Source organism: Pipistrellus hanaki (assembly GCF_964339955.1).
Source record: "Pipistrellus hanaki genome assembly, chromosome: 11".
NCBI classification, from domain to species: domain Eukaryota; kingdom Metazoa; phylum Chordata; class Mammalia; order Chiroptera; family Vespertilionidae; genus Pipistrellus; species Pipistrellus hanaki.
Genome location: NC_140513.1, coordinates 35,868,887 through 35,891,979, shown reverse-complemented (window position 1 = coordinate 35,891,979; position 23,093 = coordinate 35,868,887). Strand labels below are relative to the sequence as shown.

Here is a 23,093-nt window from a genome sequence, read left to right as displayed (position 1 = left end):
AAAGGGAGGGAGGAAGAGACTGAACATAAACTGTGCACCTATGGATGAGGACAATGGGGGATGGGGAGGGGGCAGAGGGTGGGGTGGGAACCTGGTGGAGGGGGGAAGAAATGAGGAATCTTTGTAATAATATGAAAAATAAAGATTGATTTAAAAAAAATGAAAAAAAAAAGTTAAACTATGTTTACAAAGACTGGTTAACCATCTCAAGAAATGTTTTTGATGTATAAGGTTGAAGCGGGGGACAAAATACAAACGTATAATTTTATTTATTTTTATTTATTTTTTTTACAGAGAGGAAGGGAGAGGGACAGTTAGAAATATCAATGAGAAAGAGTCATCTATCAGCAGCTCCTGCAAACCCCTCACTGGGGATGTGCCCTTAACCAAGGTACATGCCCTTGACCGGAATCGAACCTGGGACCCTTCATTCCACAGGCTGACACTTTATCCACTGAGCCAAACTGACTAGGGCCAAACGTATAATTTTAACTAAAAGTATAGAGAAGACGAAATGGAAAGAGACCAAAATTTTCACAATGGACTCTGGCTTATGACATTGTTCTTTCACCCCCTCCCTCCCATTTTATTATTTTATTTGGAGAAGGGAGTAAGCTTTCCAATTTCTCAATAATGAAAATCTCTGAGAAACAGGAATAAAGTAAAAACAGCAAGACAGGGAATCCAACCAACAATGTCATGGCTGATATGACCCTATGCAGAAATACAAAATGGTCCCCAGTCTCACTTGAAGACTGGGAGGAGCAGTGATTAGACCGTGAAGAGTTGTATCAAGTATTTCCCAAAACAGTATTACACATCCCCTCTCGAGAGCCCCTCAAGTCACATGGTTGAGAAATCTCCCATCTCTTCTCTCTGGCAGCTTTGCCCATAAGAAATAAATAATAACGAGGGGGGAATTTTCCATTTTTATTATCGTCTATGTGGGTGGCACCTTCTCTTTCTTGTGTCTGCCATAGAATTCAACTTCTATAACTCAATAGAGGCTTTACAAATGCTTCCTGACCTTCTGGAACCTGCAAAACTAGAATTGGCAAGGCTGATGAGGGAGAGAGCACAAAATATATGCATATTCCCCTCCAAATATGCTTAATTAGAGTTTCTCATCCAATGCACTGTTTCATCTCATTCAAAACCAGTACAGTCTGAACAGCAGTAATGGAGACTCATTAAGTGCCATTAGCAGCAGCCACAGCGCATGGACACAATAGAAACCAGCAACCATTCACAGCAACAGGTAATGAGCTACAATGCAGACCTGTTAAACGAATAACCTGGTCACCCTCAAATCAGGTCCTCTGGCTTTTACAGGCACTTATTTTCTAAAGCATTATGTCCTGTGAAACATATTTTAATTATGTTCCTCAACCGTGAACTACATTAGCTTAATCTATCCTTTCAGTCATTCTGACACATGAAGCACATTCTTATCATTTTCATTTCCCCTCTGCAAGGTTTGAGGATGGAGGGGAGTCCAGCATGGTTCTTGTTTTACGGTGGGCCTTTGGACAAGGTATTTTAAAATGATATTATAAACAGGTATAATTATAGTCATCATGACCACTGTAATATTCAGTGAGTGGTTACTACGTGCCAGGCATTTTCCAAAGGCTCTCCACTATTCTTTTCTTTAAGCCACATGCCAACCGAATAAGGTAGGCATTACTATTATCCATTTCGTGAAAATAGGAGAGGTCACATGGCCAGTCACGTTAACGGTGACAGAGTGAGGGTCAGATCCAGGTAGTCCGGCTCCGTATTCAATGGCATGAACCACTGTGCCCCGCACCTCTCAGCAACTCAGCTGGAATCTAGGCCAGGTTCTCTGGGGGCTCCTGGAGTCCCATGAAGTGCTAAGTGAATTATACCAACATTCCCCGTGCTGGGGGGCCTTTGGTCACAAACGTTCCTCAATAAGGTTTCACAGCCAAACAATGACAGACCTGCTCCTCCTATACCTCTACCAGGTCACAAGGCACTCTATGTTAGTGTGTGAACTTTCTACAAAATGCGGCATTTCCCAAATACAATAGACCAAACATGTTCCTATGGAGAAACACCTAATGAACACCTTATTTCACAGCACTGGGAGGGAAATGCTGACTTATACCACTACGTCAAAAGGCTGCCAGCATTCCACACAGAGAAAGTAAGACATGAAACAGACCTAATATGTCCTCCTTGTCCACTTTCGCAGCTCACTTCATTCTGTAAGGACAGGGCTGACCTCTGCTCTCAAGGCAGGCAAACAAGCAGATAGCCTCCTCATCTCCTTGCCCTCCCTCTGCAAATGCCTGTTCAGCTATCTGAGGGAAACATTCTTCCCTCCCTCCCACACCTCATTGTGAGCTCCCCGAAATGACCTCAACAAAAATCACCATGGACAAGCAGGGCTGGTAAAACAGCACTATCAAGAGGAAGCACTGATTAGGTGCTGAAGTTAAATTAGAGCTTCATAATTACATTATAGAACCCTTGAAAGCATCTAGAATATTTTCCAGAAACTACATATCCATCTACCTTCTAATCCTTCTCTATTTGATCCCAAGGGGGGGGGGGGGGGGCGGGTAGGAAAAAAAAGCAAGAACCCTGGCTGGGTTGGCTCAGTTGGTTGGAGTGTTGTCCCAAACACAGAAAGGTTGCGATTGGATCCCTGGTCAAAGCACATGTGGGAGGCAACCAATCACTTCTCTCTCTCTCTCTCTCTCTCTCTCTCTCTCTCTCTCTCTCTCTCTCTCTCACCCCCCCTTTGCTTCATCCCTTCTATTCTCTCTAAAAATCTCTAAAAATCTGGCCAGTGTTGTTCAGTAGTTGAGTGTCGACCATTGAACCAGGAAGTCATGATTCAATTCCTCATCAGGGCACATGCCGTGGTTGCTGTCTTGATCCTTAACAGGGGGTGTGCAGGAGGCAGCTGATTAATGATTCTCTCTCATCATAATGTTTCTATTCCTCTCTCCCTCTTCCTTCCTCTCAGAAATCAATAAAAACATTTTTTAAGTGCATACCAATGCATGCCGTCCTCCCTATTTTAACCCAATGCTGGGTACCCACAATCAAAAGTATATCCACAATAGTTTGGATCCTACCACAGTTTCTGAATGTGATCACTCTCTCCAACACATCTTCTCCTCTCTCCTCAAACATCTGATGGACTCCATGCACTGTCCCCGCAAAGCACACATGCCCACAGGCGCTCTCGGCTGGTCGCTTTGCTATGAGGTCCGTGTTCCTAACCCATGCATCCCCTTTACACCGGCCACGATCTCTCCTGGCCTGCCGCTCCATGAACCCCCTTCTCCAGGATTCCATGTTAGCAAATTGCCCTCTCCCTCCTCCTGCGCCCGCAGCTTCTCCTTGCTGGTGGACGTTCCCAAGACCATCCACAATTCTGTTATCACCACATGAAACAAAAGAAAAGAAGCTTACTGTGTCCCCAAATCCCTCCTTGCTTCCCTTCTCATAAACCTTTCCACAAAAGCTGCCATTGCCGTCTCCACTTCTTTTCAATTCACTACACCACGAACTGCTGGGCAGGCATTCTGAGATCCTCATGACTCTCCATGCCACCAGCATGGTACACTGGACCTCCTCCAGGCCTGCCTGCAGCCCCCACGCCCTTGCTGCTGCCTCGGGCGCCTGCATTTGCTGCTCCTTCGGCCAGGCACGCCATGCCACCAGGTGTTTCTGCCTGGCCCACTGCCCTCAGTCTCTCCCCTCACCCACAGTCTCTGCCTGCACCAGGCTACCCCAAACTGCCCAACCCAACCCTCAACTCTGGCAGGCCCCTTGCCATCATCATTTTCCATTCCTTTATAATAGTACTTCAACTTTCTTTGTGGCTCTTTTACTGCTGAACATTAAATTACATATTTCTTTTATGTGTTTCCTTTATTTTTTCTCCTCCACCTCCCCACCCCCCTTACTCTTCTACATGCACACACTAGAATGTAAGTCCTATGGAGGTAGGGACTATGGTCTCTTATTCACCATTCACATCCAGTAACTAGATTTAATAAACATGCATTAATTACATAAACACTATATGTTACTAGAGAACATTTTAGAGAATCCAAACCTCTGTGTTTCAAAAGTAGACCTATGTACCTTTTTAGATACTCTAGTAGAATCAGGTTTGGGTGTTAGTTTAGGGTTGGAAAATACGTTCATCTTTTACCTTTCTGCTGTCACTCGGATTCGTTCCTCACAACTACAATTCAGTCCTTCCATCTTCTCATGGAAATACTTCTCCACACACTGTTCTTCGAAATCGTGAAGTTTTTTCAGATCCTCCTTACTCAGGTAGAGTTCTGTGGAAATAAGTATGTTACACAAAACTAATCATGATGCACCTTTAATAGGAATCCGATACAGTGTATGAGTGGCTCTCCTTCTACTTGTGCTGTAATTTGATAAACTGTAGCTTGTATGGTAAAATTTTGCTGCCTTGTCAGACTGTATGCCTTGTATTAATGGGGATGCAGGATGTAGGAACAGCTGGAAACATGTATCTGGGTCTTTCCTGTTTGTCCTATTAACAGGCATGGGAACCTGAAGATGACTCATGGAGAACAGACACTTCCTCTTCAATATTTTAATAGGTTAGAATGTTTTTAGACATCAACAAAAATTCACTTCCGCTCAGTTGAACATCCATGTATAACTTTAGACTAAAAACGGATGGTCTTTTTCTTCCCTGCCAACTGTTTTATCATTCAAAAGGACAATAAATAAGCTACAGGTTAAAATCAAGGCTGGAAGACAAAGTCTTCTGAAATTAATCTGGTAAGTGTAAGAAAGCTTGACCTTCTTAGACTGCGTGTGCATATACTAAATTCTATTGGGGAAAAATACATTATTATCCGTCAGTCACCCATGGAGGCTAACCCCCTTCCCTGACAGAATTAAATTCAACTCATCAAAAGACACAGACAGCATCTGGTGATGCAACTCTATGGCAAACTTCGTCATTCGGTCTACAAACTTGGCTGTCACTCTGACCTAACTGAAAAATACACCCTTTGAGCAAGCTTCCAGTACTTAGAAAATATAAAAATGGTGTTGAAAAGGGGCAAAAGTGGAAGGTTCTCTTCCTTCAATCATTTCACTTAAACTAGGGAAACAAGAATCATTAGAGTTCCCCAGGATTTATTAGAAGTGGAAGTGTTCCATTATTTTCCCATAAAATAAGAGACAAACATATGAACTTTAAATTGAAAAACACAGCTAAAAGAAAACAATATTCAAGTGCATAATGTTTTCTGATTTCATAGTGTGGAAGACTCAAATACTAAAAAAAAAAATTAAAAAAATTAAAAATCCATTATCTCCCCAACTCTCAATATATGTTTGCATTAAAGACTTTCCTATGAACAAGAATCTTTACAATTGTCATGACTTGAAACTCCTGTGCATTCCTGAGAACAAACAGTCCACAGTAACTGGTGCCAACGGTGGCATGTGGCGCGTTCATGGAACTGTCCGCAAGGTGGCACTGCTGCCCTATATCCACACATCTTGCTCCTCAATACAGAGTGGAAGCAACCTCACAAAATTCAGGACTTTCCCAGAGCTTGGAGTGAAGAATATATTTACTTGAGTTTTATACCAGATTGATCTGATAATCCCAGAGCCATCTGAACCCAGGTATGGTGCTAGGAAATCTGATCAAATCCTAGTTAATTCCAGCATCTCTCAGGTGGTTCACATCTATTATATTGTGATAGTTCTGCAGCCAATGACTGGGATGGAGCTCTATGTAAATTTTAAGGATTACAGTATAATTATAAGCCTTTAAATGCACTTCAATTGCTTTTGACTTCCTTACAAAGACTGAATCTCTGGTAGGGGAATGGAAAAGAAAAAGAAATCTCCAAAGAGACTCAAGAGGAAAAATACTTCACACAACCAACAATAAGGAACAAAAGCATATTGCCCTGTCAACCTTGCAGTTACACCTGTCCCCCTAAGGGCTCACTGAAATGAGCAACCTCCTATCTGAAACTCCTGGAACCAGGTGTGTTTTAGTACTTATAATTCTGTTTCTAGTTTTAGGAAAGTAAAAAGGCGTATATACCACAAATGAGTAAAACCCTTAGAGCAGTCCCTGCAATCAATTACATGACTATTTTTGAAGCAAAATCGATGAATATTCACAATATCTGGGATAAAGAGAATGAGTGGGTTCACATTAGTCTTCTAAGAAAGTTTTACCCAAATGAGTCTTCCCACAACCTATGAAGATAAAGATCTTGCATTTTCAGAGGTACTTTGGATTTGCAATTTGTGATAAAAGATTGTGAATTTATGCCACCTATTTCCTCTACAGAATTATCTAGAAATGGACCTGGTATCAATTGTGGGATTGCTTGAGAGGAACTACAGAAGATCTGCAAAATCATAACAAGAAATGTTCTCTTGTGACAATTAATATGACAGTCATAGCATGCAGCCAAGATATGGTTAAGCAAAATAAACTAGGAAAATCTCAAAATATGTAGACCTAAGATTTTCCTTAGACCATGAATTTCCAGGTCAGCATAGAAAACACAGGTATTCCATTAATACCTGTGCAAAAACATAAAACCTTTATCCATTCAAATGGAGATTCTATTCCATTCTTCCAAAGTATCAGTTAATCAAAAGCAGTATGATCACACAATGACAATGTGTTTCCCTAGCTCTTCAGCTCTTCAGCTGACAACAGTGGTGTCAGTGAGTCCCCAGAACCTTCCATCCTGTGCCCTGAATTTAACTGACAATGCTCTGGTGTGCCTACACCTTGAATCTCCACTTCCCTACTCTCTTCCTCCTGTTTCATTAATAAAAACTTACTTAATCCAACATCACCCTCTTCTTGGTCGCTTGGAGCTTGCTGATGGCAAAGACAGCGAAGGAAGAGGCCCACATGGCTCAGCAGGATGAAAGGTGGGGGCAGCCATGGCTTCTCGTGGTACGTCATGATGTAGCGATAGCGATTGTATTTCCACAGTTTATTTGAAATGGATTTCATATCTACATAAACATTACTGTAAATTTTAGAAAGAGAGGGACAATGTTTTAATATAGAATCCTGAAATAGAACAGATTTTTTTCTTTATTTTCAATCAAATTTTATGATTGATTCACCTGACATTACCAGCAGCTAGCCAATGAAAATAATATCTATTGCATTTCTAATTCTTCTTGCACCCAACAAAATACATTAATCACCTTCTACAATAAAGAATGCTAATAAGAATCAAAAACAAAGGTAGAAAATACAATAAAAAATGAAGAAAATGCTAACATTGTAAATGCAATAAAAAGAAACAGCCCTCTGGAACTTAACACTCTTCATAGTTTACCATCCCATCTCAAATAAGCTCTTTTCAGTCCATAATTCAACATTCATGGTAAACAGCCGTAATGTTCCTATATAAGCAACTTCATGAAGAGATTCTCCTAAAGTCAAATGTAAGAACTGCTAGAATAATCCCATTTAAGACACCCAAACAACACAATATTAAAAAGACGAGTCAGAGAAAAAAGCATCAATTCATCCTAAAATAAATCAATTGGTCTGTATTTAGAAGCTAGATATATTATTTAGATGAACTTCATAATAAAAGTAATTGCTTTACTGGTAGGTCACCTTGGATTTTCCCTTTAATTAAATCAATTTTAATATGCAGGCAGTACAATAAATATATTGATATTACAAAACCTTCAATGAATGTTGTAGTGGGTAGTAGTTATTCAATTATTCTAGATAATATATCATCTTTAACTGCTTGGCTTTAAGTCTATAATGTGAGGAGGCTGTAGCACAACAGAATGTCCATCTTAACATTGCACTTAGGCTAATGTAAAATTGAGTCTCTTGGGAGAAAGATGGCAGAGAAGTACTTGTGGGGCAGCCAAATTTAGGTGTGTGTTTATATATATATACTGGAGTAATAATAAAGAAAAGGAGAAAGCCAGCTTAGGATATGAGGATGGGGACATTTCATAAAGTTGAGTCCATAAAGTAAATGAAGAAAACAGATGACTGGGTTTTAATAGTTCTCCAAGTGTGGTCCCTGAACCAGAAGCAGCGGTGTGACCTAAAACTTGACAGAAATGTAATTCTGGGCCCCATTCCAGAAATATGGAGTTGGGAGCTCTAGTGTGAGCATCACAGCAACTTGCAGCTCAGCAAGCCTTTCTTCAGGTGACTCTCCGGCAGGATCAAGTCTGAGAACCACCAGATGACATGCTACTGCCATTCCAGGTTTGACTACGGTCTGCCCGGCAGCAGGTAAAGATAGCCACAGTGTATTTCAGATTCTTGGTAATTAATTATAGGTACAAAGAATGTGGGAAGGCCCCCTAGACAAGTGTCAGATCTTGGCTTTCTCAGCACACTTGGTCCTCAATTGTGTTCATCTCTAAAGTGAGAAAATTGGTTCATGTGAGGACTCTCAATCTCTCTTGACACCTGATATTTTTGAGAAATAAAAATCTAATGCCCTTCTCTTACTATTACTTGATATATAAAAATATAGCAATAATTACTAAACACCAATAAATTTTAAAGTTCATAAAATGCTGAAGCTAAATGTGATAATAGCTATCATATAATCTTGTAAAAAGCAGGAAGGTATGTCCTCCCCATTACTGCAAGTCATTTTTTCTCATTTATATTGCCTCCCTCTAGCCTTTATCTTCTCTACTTTCTTTACTTAGATTCCATACACTGATTTCCCTTTTCTTATATTTTCAGTATTTGGGATAAATTCATAAGCAAACAAAAACACCAGCTTGTCCTTGAGGAGCTTTATGTCTATCTGAGAAGACAGACAGACATACAAATACAATATATAAATTACAAAATATATTTGTATTTCTATAATAATAAAAGCATAATGTGCTAATTAGACCAAACAGCTGAATGACCTCATTCTGGACATCCTTCTGGACAAAGCTGTGGTGGTGGTGGCCAAGGCAGAGGCGGATAGGGGCAATCAGGCAAGCAAGCAGGCAAGCAGTTAGGGGCTATCAGGCAGGCAGGCAGCACAGTGGTTAGGGCATCAGGCAGGCAGGCAGAATGGTTAGGGGCGATCAGACAGGCATGCAGAGTGGTTAGGGGCAATCAGGCAGGCAGGCAGAGGCGATTAGAGGTGAACAGGCAGGCAGGTGAGCAGTTAGGGGTGATCTGGAGGCAGTAGGCATTCCTGACAGGTTACACTTGGAAGTACTAGAGGCATTGAGAATGAATCCAAGGTTTTTGGTCTGGGCAAATGAAATGATGGAAGTCTGACAGAAACCTGTGGTCTTCCTCATACATTTGGGAGACTACAAGTAAAATAGGTACATGTTGGGAAAGAGGGGAGATCAAGAATTTTAACATTAAAATTTTTAGAAATCTATCATATACTTGCCTGGCCATGAAAGGGGCAGTTAGACCTACAGAATTGAAGTTCAAGGTGGGGGAAGCAGGGGGGAGGGGGAAATGGGGCTAGAGATATAAATGAGGATTTGTCAGCATATGCAGGAAACTGATCAAGATCACCAAACAAAGTGTAAACAGAAGACAAGCAAGGCCTGCCCCCAGGGACCTTCTAATGTTAAAAGGTTAAGGAGAAGATGACCCAGAAAAAGAGACAAAAGTGATAGAAGAAAACAGAATGAAACACATTGGGAGCCAAGAAAAAAAGGACATCCAGTCCTCCTTAGCCATCTGTCAACCTCACCAACTGTGATTCTTCCCTGATTCTAATTATTACTTCACTGCAATGCATAATTCTTTTCACCCCACTTTTATTTACTTCCATTTATTGTTTTTCTCTTCTCATACTCTAATGCCTTCCTAAAAGTAGTTTCATGTCCATATTTTAAAATATGGGACACACAAAAACCAAAGGTTAACACACTCGAAATACATGTGAATCTTCCCAAAAATGCCTGTTCCCATTTTTATTTTAACAAAATAACCATATTTAATTAAAATAACCTACTTGAAGAAAGCAATTAACAGGTTCACCATGATGATATATTGCACAAAGAGGTAGACAGCTTGGAGAAACGGAGTAAGAAAAGAACCAGGAGGGCAGGATGAATTGCTTGAACAAACTACAAAAAAAAAAAAAAAAAAAATTAAAAGGAGGTAAGATGAATCACAGTCCCATGATTCCAAGTACATATTTAGCACATTAACTTAGCAGAATATCATATTTTTCTTATATATTTTAAGATTCAGGTGATTTCTTTCCAGATTTTTACTTTACTCTGAGCATCTACAGAAGTTCGATTCTGCTGCCAAGGAACTCTGCCACACACCATCTATTTCTGATGCGTAGACTTCTCCGTACATCATCCAGTATGGCTCAAACACAATGTCCCGTGCCAGGCTCCAAGACGGGGGCTCCTTGGGCGAAAGGATGGCCTTGCGTGCCACTCCGAAGCTCAGCAGGACGATGGCCATTATGATCACAATGTAGAACATGTTTGCTGTCTGCAAAATAATGCCACACAACAGGAACGTTACCACAGATTTGAAATGTAAAACAAACAAAACACTAACAACCATCATAATTATACCTGCCAATGATAGGACTGACTAGTCATTGACCAAAATGCCCTAGTCCATGCACAGCTGCCTTTCCTTTGGCTAAACCACTTTGTTTTGCCTACACAGGTATGTATTTCATGTCAACGTGGTCTATGGAATTTGCTAGTGGTAGAGAATCGTGCTTCTTTTCTTAAGGAGTAATGAAATGTGAACAACTTGTAATTAGCTAATATCCAACTTTTCACCAATTGAGCCAGAAGTTAGAAAAAGAAAAAGAAAAATAGAGACACTCAAATTAGTAAAACATGTTTTTATTCCACAATTCTCCAAGGATCTTTGTTAAATACAGGTGTGGACAAAAGTAGGTTTTTAGGAGTTCATATAGAAAATAATTATATTAACAAATAATAATATGAGAATAAATTCTGTGTATTGTATACTCATAACTGTAAACCCACTTTTGCCCCATCCTGTATGAGTTTGTGGTTATAAGAAAGCAGTGGTGAAATGATCTTATTTTCTGTGCCTCCCTAAGTAATTTCAAAACTTAAGCTATTGAATGTGAGCCATGAAAGCAGGCCAAAAGCATTAAAAAGTGCACCAGAACACAGAAGCAGGCGGAACTCACCATTTTTGCCATCATGGTCACATACGGACCTGCATGTTGGTTCACAGCAAAGAAGTCCAGGAGTCGTGAGAACCAGAATATGATGTCAATGCAGTAGATGAGCCTTCCCGCTGTGTGCAGAGGAGGGTCCCCCCACCGCAGGCCGAAACCAACCAAAAACAGGCCAGTGGCCACAGTTTCCATGAGGTTCCAGTACTCACTAATCCATACCTTTACCTTCTGAGTGAACTTTTCAGGTTCTGAACTACAGACCTAAAAGGAGAATGAACGAACGGGGGAAACTTAGTGCATGGTATAATTCAAGCCTCTCATTAATACTATCTTCTTTAATGTATTAACTGATTCATTTAGACAGTGATTTAAATCCTTGGCCAAGAAACAGATCACAAGGGGATTTTTGGAGACTTTAAGTTAGCCTTGGGTAATGACTTAAACAATTCTATAAATATATTTGAATGTCACAGTTAGAGTTAGCCAGCTATTTGGAACCTCAAACAGGAAGTTTTGGTTTTTTTGTTTTTTGTTTTTTGTTTTTTTTAAAAAGGTAGTGTTTCTAGCTTTTATTAATCCTAAACTAACACAGGGAAACACCTAGACATTTTAGAACTTAACACTGCAATGGATCTGCAATTCCATTTCATGAGTGCAAAGAAGACTGGTTTGAAACCAAGGAATTCTGTAATCTGGTCCTACTACTGCTCTCTAGTGAGTTTGCTGAAAAATTACTCAGAATGTGATATTAGAACTCACCATTATAAGAAATTACCCTGCAACAGAAGAGCAGAACAAATTGAAAAGTAAAATAGAAAACATTTTCTCGGAAGCATAAAAATGGTAGAACTTAGATAACGTTTTTCTCCTGAATTGTTTTCTATAACCTATAAGCCCAATAGTAACTAGAAGACAATATAAGTATAATTACTCAGAATATATTTTCTTAGTATATAAGGTTGGTCACATTAGCTCTAGGAGAAAATCAATGTATGCAAATGCATAGGCAAAGAAGTACATACACACCGATATCTAAAACAGCCTCTATGTGATTGCAGTTATAACTGAATGGGAATATTCTTTCTTTTTTTAAGTGACTCATTGCAAACTAAAAACAAAAAAAATTTTATCTTGTTTTGTTTCTTGGACTACTTATCCCAGAAGGGTTTTCAGCTTCAATTTTCAAAGGTATTTAGCAAAATCTTTCGAAAACCATAAAGGAATTCTTTAACTATTGTTCAACTTTGATCATTTGCGTGCCACTCAGAAATGAACTGATAATAAGCAAGTAATGCTAGGCTATGAAAATCAATCTTAAAAAAAAAAAACAAAAAAAAAACACAACGCATTTTCAGGAAATCAAAAAGTTGGAGGATCTAATAAAAATTAGATAACAGCCAAAACCGGTTTGGCTCAGTGGTAGAGCGCCGGTCTGCGGACTGGAAGGTCCCAGGTTCGATTCCGGTCAGGGGCATGTACATTAGTTGCGGGCACATCCAATGTAGGGGGTGTGCAAGAGGCAGCTGGTCGATGTTTCTCTCTCATCGACATTTCTAGCTCTCCCTTCCTCTCTGTAAAAAATCAATAAAATATATATTTAAAAAAATTAGATATCATCTCTCTAGGGCTGATAAACACATTAGGATATCCTTGAAAACAACTACTTTCAAAGAACAGCAACCATAAGAAAGTGCTAGGATAAAGGTTTGCAATCAGAGATTTTTCCCTAAATACCCTCCCTGCAGCACACAAACCAGAATCAGCACTGTCTGTCTGCCCCTCATCCCTGACCTGTCCGTGTTCATCACCAGAGCCCATAACACCTCTTGCAGAGGGATGCAGAAGACAAGGGGAGAGGGGACAGCTCACCTCCCTGACTTTCTCGATGGCATTGGTGAAGATGTAAATGATAACGAGCCACTCCTGCACGCTGGGCTGAGGCTGCATCTCCACCAACACGGTGAAAGTGAACAGCATGAGGAACGCCAGATACACCATCTGTGAGGGGGACACACGTTCCCTGGATGTGAGTCACAGTCATAATAGAGGAGGCCGAGCAGACATGGACTAAGCTGGGCAGATACACACATGTGACCTTCCATGAGGTAATGTGAAAATACAGTAAACACTCATATACACATGTACTAGTGATAACAGCTTTGTAATCTTTTCCAACATTTTATCTTCTTAATATGTATTCCCAGAAGTAAAAGAGCTGAGCACACACATTTAACACCGACACATTACCAAATTGCCCACCAGAAAATTGCCATGATCACCAACAATGAGATGGGGCAGCCCTTTATATAGCTTCAGAGACAATACACAATGCTAATTAACAACACTTATATTAAAAATCCCAGATAAGCAGAGAGAAAAATGGCTATATGTGGGCTTTTGTTCATCTTATTTTCAACTTGCATCCCTGTTTCTCATATCTTTTTTAGCTCCACCTAAGTCTTGTCAGTCTTCTAAGTTTAGTCCTACATAAAAGAACAGTTGAAACCACTTCTGCTGTTAATCTTATTGTGCCACAAGCTTGACATGCTCAGTCCCAGCCTCTAATGGGACGCACTCAGCACTCGAGAAAGAAGAACGTGCTGGTTCCTTCACTCCCAAAGTGGGAGAACTCTGTGCAAACTTTCACTCACCTCCCTCCAATCTTCTTTTCCACTCTTTGGTACTTCCCCCCTCCCCGTTGCCCCCCCCCCCATTTTTTTTCACTGCAATTCTAGATTTTATCACAAGTTGACAAATCAGGCATATCACCAATGTTATCATTAGCGATTAACCGCCATAAATTGTTACGACGAAACCAACCGTATAACACCAAAACTTGACCATTGGAGCGCTGTAGAACTCATAGACCTTCCTGGTCAAGGGAAGGGCCTGGGGACCACTCCTAAGAACGAAGTGATGGTTTTCATCCAGCTTCTCATCAGGGCCCCTTTCCATATCACAGTCTTTCTGTAAAACAAACAAATAATTTATTGTCAGGTGCTTATCTAAACTATGGGCATGCCCAGGTATCCAAAAAATATCATTAACATATGTAATAGACATATCTGAAATTAATTGGGCACCCACCTGCCAAATTACAATTTTAATCTTCAAAGGAAAGAAAAGTACATGTATTAGATAAGCCTTTGACCAGGTAAGGAACACAGGGTATTCCTGAAATGCAATCTGAGCCTCTAATAATCAAACCTACTCAAACTACTCAGGATCATTTTTTCCCCTTAGAATAAGGTAAAGACCAGGATATTTTTCTAACATTTTATTCTACTCAAATACTTCTCTCTCTCTCTCTCTCTTTCTCTCTCTCTGTCTCTCTCTCTCTGAATCTCTCTCTCTCCCTCTGTGTGTGTGTGTGTGTGTGTGTGTGTGTCTTTCTCTCTCTCTCTTTCTCTCTCTCGCCTCCTCATCTTCTCTCCCTCCTCTTCTTCTCTCTCAAACAGGAATCTGATACCAGCAAATACACAAAATAAATTTATAACTACAAAAATAAGATCCACTATAATTTGTGCCTACTTTCTACTAGTAGTATATTATATTCCCACCTAATGATGCTCTGATAAAATTATGTTATTATTCAATTTTAAAATACTTTTGTGATGCAGCAATATGTCTAAGACTAAGCTCACCTTTCCTCTTCAAAACCTGCTCTAGATCCCTACAAAGATGGTCTTGTTTTAACCATTAACACCTCAGGAATATTGGCTATCTCCCTCTTGCCCAGATCCCATTTTCAGGCCCTATTTGACCCTTCGTTTTAAAATCTGTCTTTTCTTCTCCATGCCCATAGCTACTAACCCTGGATAAAAACCCTTATTACTTCTCACCTGGATGGTCACACTATCTTGTTCTCTCCCTGCATCCAGGAGTCTTCTTGCTGCATCATCCTATACACTGAAGGCAGAATAATTTTCCTAATAGATCACCTTGCCACTCTGGTCATATATGTTCACCATATGGCTCATCATTACCTATAGAATAAAAACCATATTCCTTCATAGAATATGCAAGAGTCTCCACGATCTAGCCTCACGCTTTCACAGTCACCCTGCAAATATTCCCTCCTTGTTCCATGTCCATCATAACCTGGACTCTAGCCACACCATACAACTTATGATGCTTGACATAGGCCTTACATTTCCTGCCTCTGGGTCCCTACTTGTAGTCTCTCCCTCCACTGAAATGCTGCTTTGCCTCTCCCTATCCTCAAGTCACAGTTCAAACACTACCTCAATCATGAGGCAGTCTGCAGAAATGGGATAGTTTGTTTAATTATATATGGGAGTTAATTCAATTTATCATACATACTGTACTTGGCCATTCTGTAATGTGATTGTGAAATCAATGTTAAATAAGTAACCTTTGTGCATGTGTGCACTGTGTGCAGTCAATGCCATGAAAACCCAGTTCACTAAGACAGTGCACTAACCATACAAGCATTCTCCTTGGTACTGCTGGGGTTCTGGTCACCATTATACCACGTAAACTGGAAATCCTGGGACTGGGGAACATGGGACATCTCCGCTTTGCTTTTAAATTCCAGTGTCAAAATGGTGGGTGGTAAAAGAATACTTATGATGATCTTTAAAAGAAAACAAAGCAAAATATGTAGTAGGGGTTTACAAAGGCACAGTATTATTAAAATAACAAAATTAAGACTCCAGTGTATATAATAGGTCAGACCCATGACCAATTCAATTGATATCCTGATTCTATTCATACTTTTTCACTCAACAATTCCAATTCTAGAAGCATCTCCTCAGAAATATTCACAAATGCATACATGGATAGCGATGTTCGTGGCAGGGTTATTTGTGATAGGAAAAAACTGGTGTCAACATAAATGCACACCTATAGAGAAATAGCTGGTGTGGGGCAACCTAACAGTGAAACACCATATAACCATTACAAAGACAAAGGCAATTTTGAGTATGATGAAAAGGTATCCAAGTTATATTTTTTTAAAAAGCAGGTTAGAGAACAATGTAGCATTCCATTTTTATAAAAAATAAAATAAAAAATAAAAAAAAGACAAACTATATATGCATATACATATATTCATTTAAATGTTTTAAAATACATACATAACAATCCCCCCTATCCACAGTTTCACTTTCAGTTACCCACAGCTAACCATGGTTGAAAATATTAAATGAAAAATTCCAAAAATAAACAATTTATAAGTTTTAAATTCCACACAATTCTGAGTAGTGTGATGAAACCTAAAAATATCCCACTTTGTCCCACCAGGGACATGAATCATTCCTTTGTCCACATAGCAGAATCTATGTGGAATAATTTATGATTGACTTTTATCTTATTTCTGCAATCTCATTAGTGGAATTAAAATGTGCAAGCTCTTTTACATATTTTATATCTTATATCTTTTATTTCTTTGTGTTTTCTATAGTATATCCACCAAAAAAATATTTTTAAGAACAGACATTCTATTTGGGACAGACCATGTTTTTAAGATCTGTAGGAAGGATAAAATTAAAATATAAAATATAGTCTTATAGGATTCTTCATGCTCATGCTTTATCCCTTTTTTTGTTTCATAAGCACATGCATTTCTTTTTTTTAAAGTATATATTTTTATTGATTTCAGAGAAGAAGGGAAGGGAAAGAGAGATAGAAATATCAATGAGAATCATTCATCTACTGCTTCCTGCATGCCCCCTAGTGGGGATCAAGCCCAAAACCAAGCATGACCAGGAATCAAACCATGACCTCCTGGTTCATAGATGGACATTGAACCACCGAGCCATACCACATGGGCAGCACATGCACTTCTTCAGCTTAACCATAACATAAAGCTGTAGGCTAAGGTTTAATGTCAAAAGTTAAATGTTTTCAGTAGTTAAGTCATTACTCTTGATTATTCAAGATGAGAGATGAGGCCAAACTGTAATGGAAAAGAAGAATTTGGAGATAGTTAGTGGTGTGAACAAGTATATTTGAAGGCAACTTTATAAAACAGCCATTTATTCCCTGAAAGATCACACTGAGCAGAATAAAAGAAATTACTCATTTTATTTAGTTTATTATCAGTTACTATTCTTAAGCTGAGCAAAATTTCACTTTAAAAAATCTCATTTATTTCTGTTGAAATTATCAGCAACAGCAAAGTTTGCTACTAATGTAATTTTGCATATGTTTGCATATATTTTTAACGTCTTCTAGCCACCTTCGTAAGTATGCCTTTGTGGTGGGACAGAGCTGGTACGATTATCCCATTTTTTAAAAGAAACTGTGGTCATAGGAGACAAAGTAGTTGTCAGGTCTCAGCTCATCTTCAAGAATCAATGCTATTAACTGGTTTTCTGAAGATATTCTTCTGGAACAAGGGGAAAAAATGGACCCAAGAGTACAGACCGTCAGACGAAACTAATCCTAAACTCTATAAAGCAAGTGAAGGTACCTTTAGCCAAGAGATCTTCCTCATTTTCAGGCGCCCCATCCACATGTCCGTCAGCAGCATTTGGGTACAAGTATGCGAAACAAAGGGCCGTAGCCCTCCAGACACGGCCAGTTTCAAACAAGTAGAATTGCTCCAGTTCTTGAGTTCATAGGTCAGCAGCTTCATGGCCATTCTCTCATTCTGCTTGAATGCCTTTTCCAGCACGTCCAAGGCAAGCTGGCCAAACTGCCTGTAAGGACAGTGGTGAGTGACCGAAACAAATGCAAGTGAGAAGCCCGGAAACATTCGAAAAGATAAGATCCGATACTCAGAAAAGACCGACACGGAAGAGCAGGCAGCAATTTAATGATCTCAGTTTGCAGAAGCAATTGTAAAGGGATTGCTGCTCAGGAAATGGACTGTTGTCCCTTTCCTGAAGGAACAGAACTAGAGGGCTTACTTCCACGTGGCAGAGAATCTGTCCACACCAGGAGTGCCTGAACTATGCCTAGAAGAAGCCACTTCACACCACAAAGCAGGCAACACGGAGCTTGGTGAGGGCTCCCTTAGAAGACCTACTCAAGAACTTTTTACAGAAAATACTGTTCAGAACTGGCTAGCAATTAGGAAAACTATAAAACGACTTTTTAAAAAAGATTTTTAAAAATATATAGATGATGTGAAGAAGAAATAAGATCTAGTGACAATTTTTTCTGGAATTTTCTGGAAGGTTCTTTTCACTGAAAAGTAGACACTGTCATTCTCTGGAACTTTTTAAATCAAAATTATAAATGTCTTTCTAATAACTTCAGCTTCCACTTTTCCTCACTACTATGATGCTTTCATAATAAAAAAGAAAATCAAAACACATTTCTAACTTTTCTATCTTCCAATATCACACTCTGGTTCTTTAATATGTAATACACTTATTTGTTGTTCTGCCTGAGAGATACTTAAAGTAAACCACAAGTTTGAATTTAACTTAGATTCCAAGAGTTTGAGAGTTGAGAGGGACTTTCTAAATCATTAACTGGACATTTTGCAATGAGGAAACTAAAGTCCCACAATCTACTCAACTGACTTGCCCGATTAGTAGTCAGCTGCACTAGAATTAGAACCCAAGGCTCCTGACTTGAAGTTCCATCTCTCTTCCCTTGATTCCACAAAGCCCCCCAAAATACCTAAAAACCTTACTTATAGGATAGTGCGCGAAATACCAGGGCGACAGGTCCACTCATCTCACAAGTTCTAAGGTGAGGGAGATAAAAGCGTCTAACCGTTCTAAGAACTGTCGATGTTTAGTATGTAGTGAAGAGAGAACTCCTACTTTGAGTAATTTTCCATCTCTTCCGAGGCATCATCCACCATGTTGCTCTCCTTCGCCTCACGGGCCATGGCTCGGTAGAGTATATAAGCAATCACCGCCTTGACCATGGCCTCCTCTCCGTGCTGCCAAAAGAACATGGCCATCTTCTGCCTTTTCATCAGCACAGCCCAAACCAGCAGGTCGTTGTAAGGATAGATAAAGCCAGTAGACTCAGGGTCATCAGATAAGTTTTGTTCTTTTGACTTCTTCCTTGATTTATGAAGGACTATAGGCTTTTCCTGTTGGGAAATAAAATAGGAAAGGTTTCCAAATACTCGGGTACATGATGTTCTACCTAATAAAACAAGTCAGGTATCCTAAAGATGGAAATAATAATAATAATAGAACTATAGACCACACATATAAGTGAAATCGCATCATATTCTAAAGAACAATATAAACAAACAACAGAAACAGGCTCAGAGATACAGAAAGCAGAAAGATGGTTGCCAGAGAGGAGGGAGGGCTGGGGGACTGGGTAAAAAAGGTAAAGGGATTAAGAGGTGCAAATTGGTAGGTACAAAACACTCACGAGGATGAAAAGTACAGGAATATAGTCAATAATACTGTGATGTGTGGGCCAGGTGGGCACTGGACATATCAGGAAGAAACGCTTTGTAACATGGTTGTCTGATCACTATGCTGCACACCTGAAGCTAATACAAAGTAATACTGAATGCAAATTGTAATTTAATTAATTAATTAATTGTCAAGAGCAGTTTAAAAAAAAAATAGAACTTTATAAACCAGAAAACAAAATTTTGGCCTCTAAAGTAATCTATTGGTTGTTGTATCTAATAGTTCCAGAGTCCCTAAGCTGAGATACCCTAAGTTCATTTAGTATAACTTAAAACATTACACCTTTGGAACAGAGTCATTGAATATGTGATGACTTTTTTTTTTAATATATTTTATTAATTTTTTACAGAGAGGAAGAGAGAGGGATAGAGAGTTAGAAACATCGATGAGAGAGAATCATCGATCAGCTGCCTCTTGCACACTCCCTACTGGGGATGTGCCCGCAACCAAGGTACATGCCCTTGACTGGAATCGAACCTGGGACCTTTCAGTCTGCAGGCCGACGCTCTATCCACTGAGCCAAACCTGTTTCGGCTGTGATGACTTTTAATTTCCCAAGGAAATGGGTTGAAATAACAAGCTGGATAAGTGGCAACTATTAAAAAAAACAAAAAACAAAAAACAAAAAACAAAAAACACTCTTCCTTGAACCAGTTTGGCTTAGTGGAATGAGCGTCAGCCTGCGGACTGAAGAGTCCCAGGTTCAATTCCGGTCAAGGGCATGTACCTTGGTTGCAGGCACATCCCCAGAAGGGGGTGTGCAGGAGGCAGCTGATTAATGTTTTTCTATCATTGATGTTTCTAACTCTCTATCCCTTTCCCTTCCTCTCTGTAAAAAATCAATAAAATATATTTTCTTAAAAAAAAACCTCTAACCACACCTTATAAATGATTCATATCCCCATAGAAAAATGTCACTAGTGTTGCCAACATGCATGCAAATAGATTGGTTTTAGGTTTTCTTTCTTTATTCTGATTATATTCCTCTAGTGAGGGGAATGGGTAATGATGAAATACTATTCTCCACCTGGTATATCCATCCTTTATAGCTCATCTCAAACGCTGCTCTCTAACCTGCCATGTTCATCTGTAACACTGCGTATGTGTCTCAATAGCAATGTTCATCATACTGCACTATGGATATTACTTTGGGGAGGGTGGAGGACCATTTCTCAATTATCATTATATTTTCCCTAACCCACTTGCAATCCAGATTCAATCAAGCACCCAACTTAGTTCCAGGAAACTAATAAGATTCAATAATTCTTTTTTTTTAATTGGGGTGGGGGGGGGGTAATAGCAAAAATTATAACAAACTTCCTCTATTTCTATAAATAAAGTTTGTATTTGTTGATGATAATTAAGGGTAATTTTATTTTTAAAGATTTTCGTTCTAGGAGCTGTGGACAGCAAATCTCTTTCAGCCAATATAAGGAACCATTTATATGGAAACTCTTGAGCCACGCATTCATCCCCAGAGGCAAGTGGGACTGAGGTTGAATAGCAAGAGGGAGAATAATAAAAAAAGAGGGAGGGGGATTACTACGTTATGTACATGCGTGTGGGCGCACACGTTATCATTTTCATACTGTAACATTACGCTAAAATTAATTTTAAGAAAGCCTCAAAGGAGGAAAATTAAGATGCAAAAGAATAATCAAAGAGAGAAGTACAGGAGAAGGAAGTGGTCATCTCCAATTAGCCGCAGGGGAAGGGTATGAGGGTTTAGTGTTGGGTTAACAATTACGTTTTTCATACCACCCCATGGACCGCCTTCCTGAGTCACCATCTGGACCAGGTGGCAGTAGGAACAAAAAAGACCTGAGGCTGATGTGCCAAGCCTGGGTATTACTTCGTTCCCAGGGCTCTGTCCTAGGCCTTTGCTCATTGTTACAAGGCAGCTCTGTTATGCTTTCATTTGCGCCATCTGTTTATGGTACTTGTAAATGGGTCCTCTATTTGAATCTCCCTTTCTCTAATTTCCAATGAAGAAATGGTCTCAGTATGCAAGAACACTTTTCTTTTCAAGCCTAAAAATAAGTAGCAGTACCTTGAGTTTGTAAGGCTGGGCGGTTCTGATGAACTGGGAATGCAGCGTGCTTTCTGCAGATTCCTTCCTATTTCCTGAGGAGCATCTCCGGGGAGCAGAGGGCTGGGAAAGGCTCTGAGCGAAGCTGGTCACTCTCTGGCATATAGTATTTTATTTTCAAAATAAATCAGAAAGGGAAAAAGAAGACTACAATGATGACAATTAATACTGTATTTCTAGACAGTAATGAAAAACAAATATAATATTGTGTCCTACCAAATATCCATGGCATTCTATCATCTGTGATTAATAAGTAATCATTAATCACATTAATGACTCACTGACCCCGAAAAGAGCCTCCCATGATCTCCTTCCTATTAAAGGCGCTGCTATTTCCTAACTAACACTTTGGAAAGCGTGCTCTTTTTTTTCCCTATTCTGGATCTGCATTCCTCCTCAGTGTGGAAATCCCATTAGAAATCAATGGATGTTCCATCCCTGGAACACGCTCAGAACAGGCAATAAAGATACACAGTTCTGATAAGGAAAAGTCCCCACTCACAAACAGCTGCAAGGTTAAGGTTAAGTTAGAAAGTTACGGAATTTCTCCACGTGTTATATAAGATTGCCACTGGAATTCCAGTGGTTAGGCACAACAACGTAACTCACTGCATGAACCTTTAATCCATGAGAAAGAAAAACAAAGAGAAGCACTGGTAAAGGGACAAGTAGAAAATTTATGATATAAGCCGAAGGCTTTGAACTATTTTACTTTAGTTTCTGTTTTATGGATATAAATTAGACATAAAAGTGATGGGGTGAAGACTTTTTTTAAAAGTAATACTGAACTTATTATTGTGATAGACAACTATTTAGTATCATCAGTGATAATCATGAGAATTACTAACAGTTACTTGATACCCTTTATGAAAAAAAAAAGAAAACACCTAAAATACATTCTTTTCAGGTTTTACTTTATTTAGTCCTTTAGATAAATTTACAAAAGGAATATTGTTATTCCCCTTTTATAGGTAAGGAAACTGGCACACAGAGAAGTTAAGTTTCTTGCTCAAGATTACACAGCTACTAAAGAGCAAAACAAAGATTCAATTCCAGATCTGACTCCAAATTATATATTTGTAACTCCAGGATCTAATTTATGAGGCAACACAATAAACTCAGTACTTCTTCACTAGAAAATAATCAGAGAAATGGGTCATTTCTAGAAAGGGCACTAGGTCATGTGCCTAACCTGTTTCCCCCTCCTTACCCCCGCCCCAACCCCAGTCCGGGACTGCACTTAGGCCACAGTCAGTCCTGGTACTGGCCACTGGTAGCCACACAACAAACTATATTTTGTTTAAATGAAGAAGCTAACACCTCAAGTGTATCCCTATGCTTTTGAAATTTCAATAAAGAACACTTTCTTGCCGAAACCAGTGGATAGAGCGTCGGTCTGTGGACTGAAAGGTCCCAGGTTCGATTCCAGTCAAGAGCATGTACATTGGTTGTGGGCACATCCCCAGTAGGATG

General features: G+C 39.4%; 1 protein-coding gene across 2 annotated transcripts in view; it reads right to left on the bottom strand.

Moving 5' to 3' along the window:
• Positions 1-23,093, bottom strand: part of TRPM6 (transient receptor potential cation channel subfamily M member 6) — a 126,853-nt gene that overhangs the window by 39,856 nt on the left and 63,904 nt on the right. For both annotated transcript variants that reach the window (XM_084899444.1, XM_084899445.1), the window contains exons 15-25: positions 21,582-21,716; positions 18,914-19,191; positions 17,608-17,836; positions 15,616-15,768; positions 13,992-14,138; positions 13,041-13,169; positions 11,181-11,432; positions 10,321-10,495; positions 9,999-10,113; positions 6,856-7,049; positions 4,199-4,331 (exon numbers count right to left, since the gene is read on the bottom strand). In XM_084899444.1, the coding sequence (XP_084755570.1) occupies positions 4,199-4,331; positions 6,856-7,049; positions 9,999-10,113; positions 10,321-10,495; positions 11,181-11,432; positions 13,041-13,169; positions 13,992-14,138; positions 15,616-15,768; positions 17,608-17,836; positions 18,914-19,191; positions 21,582-21,716 (1,940 nt within the window). The remainder of the gene's footprint in view (positions 1-4,198; positions 4,332-6,855; positions 7,050-9,998; positions 10,114-10,320; positions 10,496-11,180; positions 11,433-13,040; positions 13,170-13,991; positions 14,139-15,615; positions 15,769-17,607; positions 17,837-18,913; positions 19,192-21,581; positions 21,717-23,093) is intronic.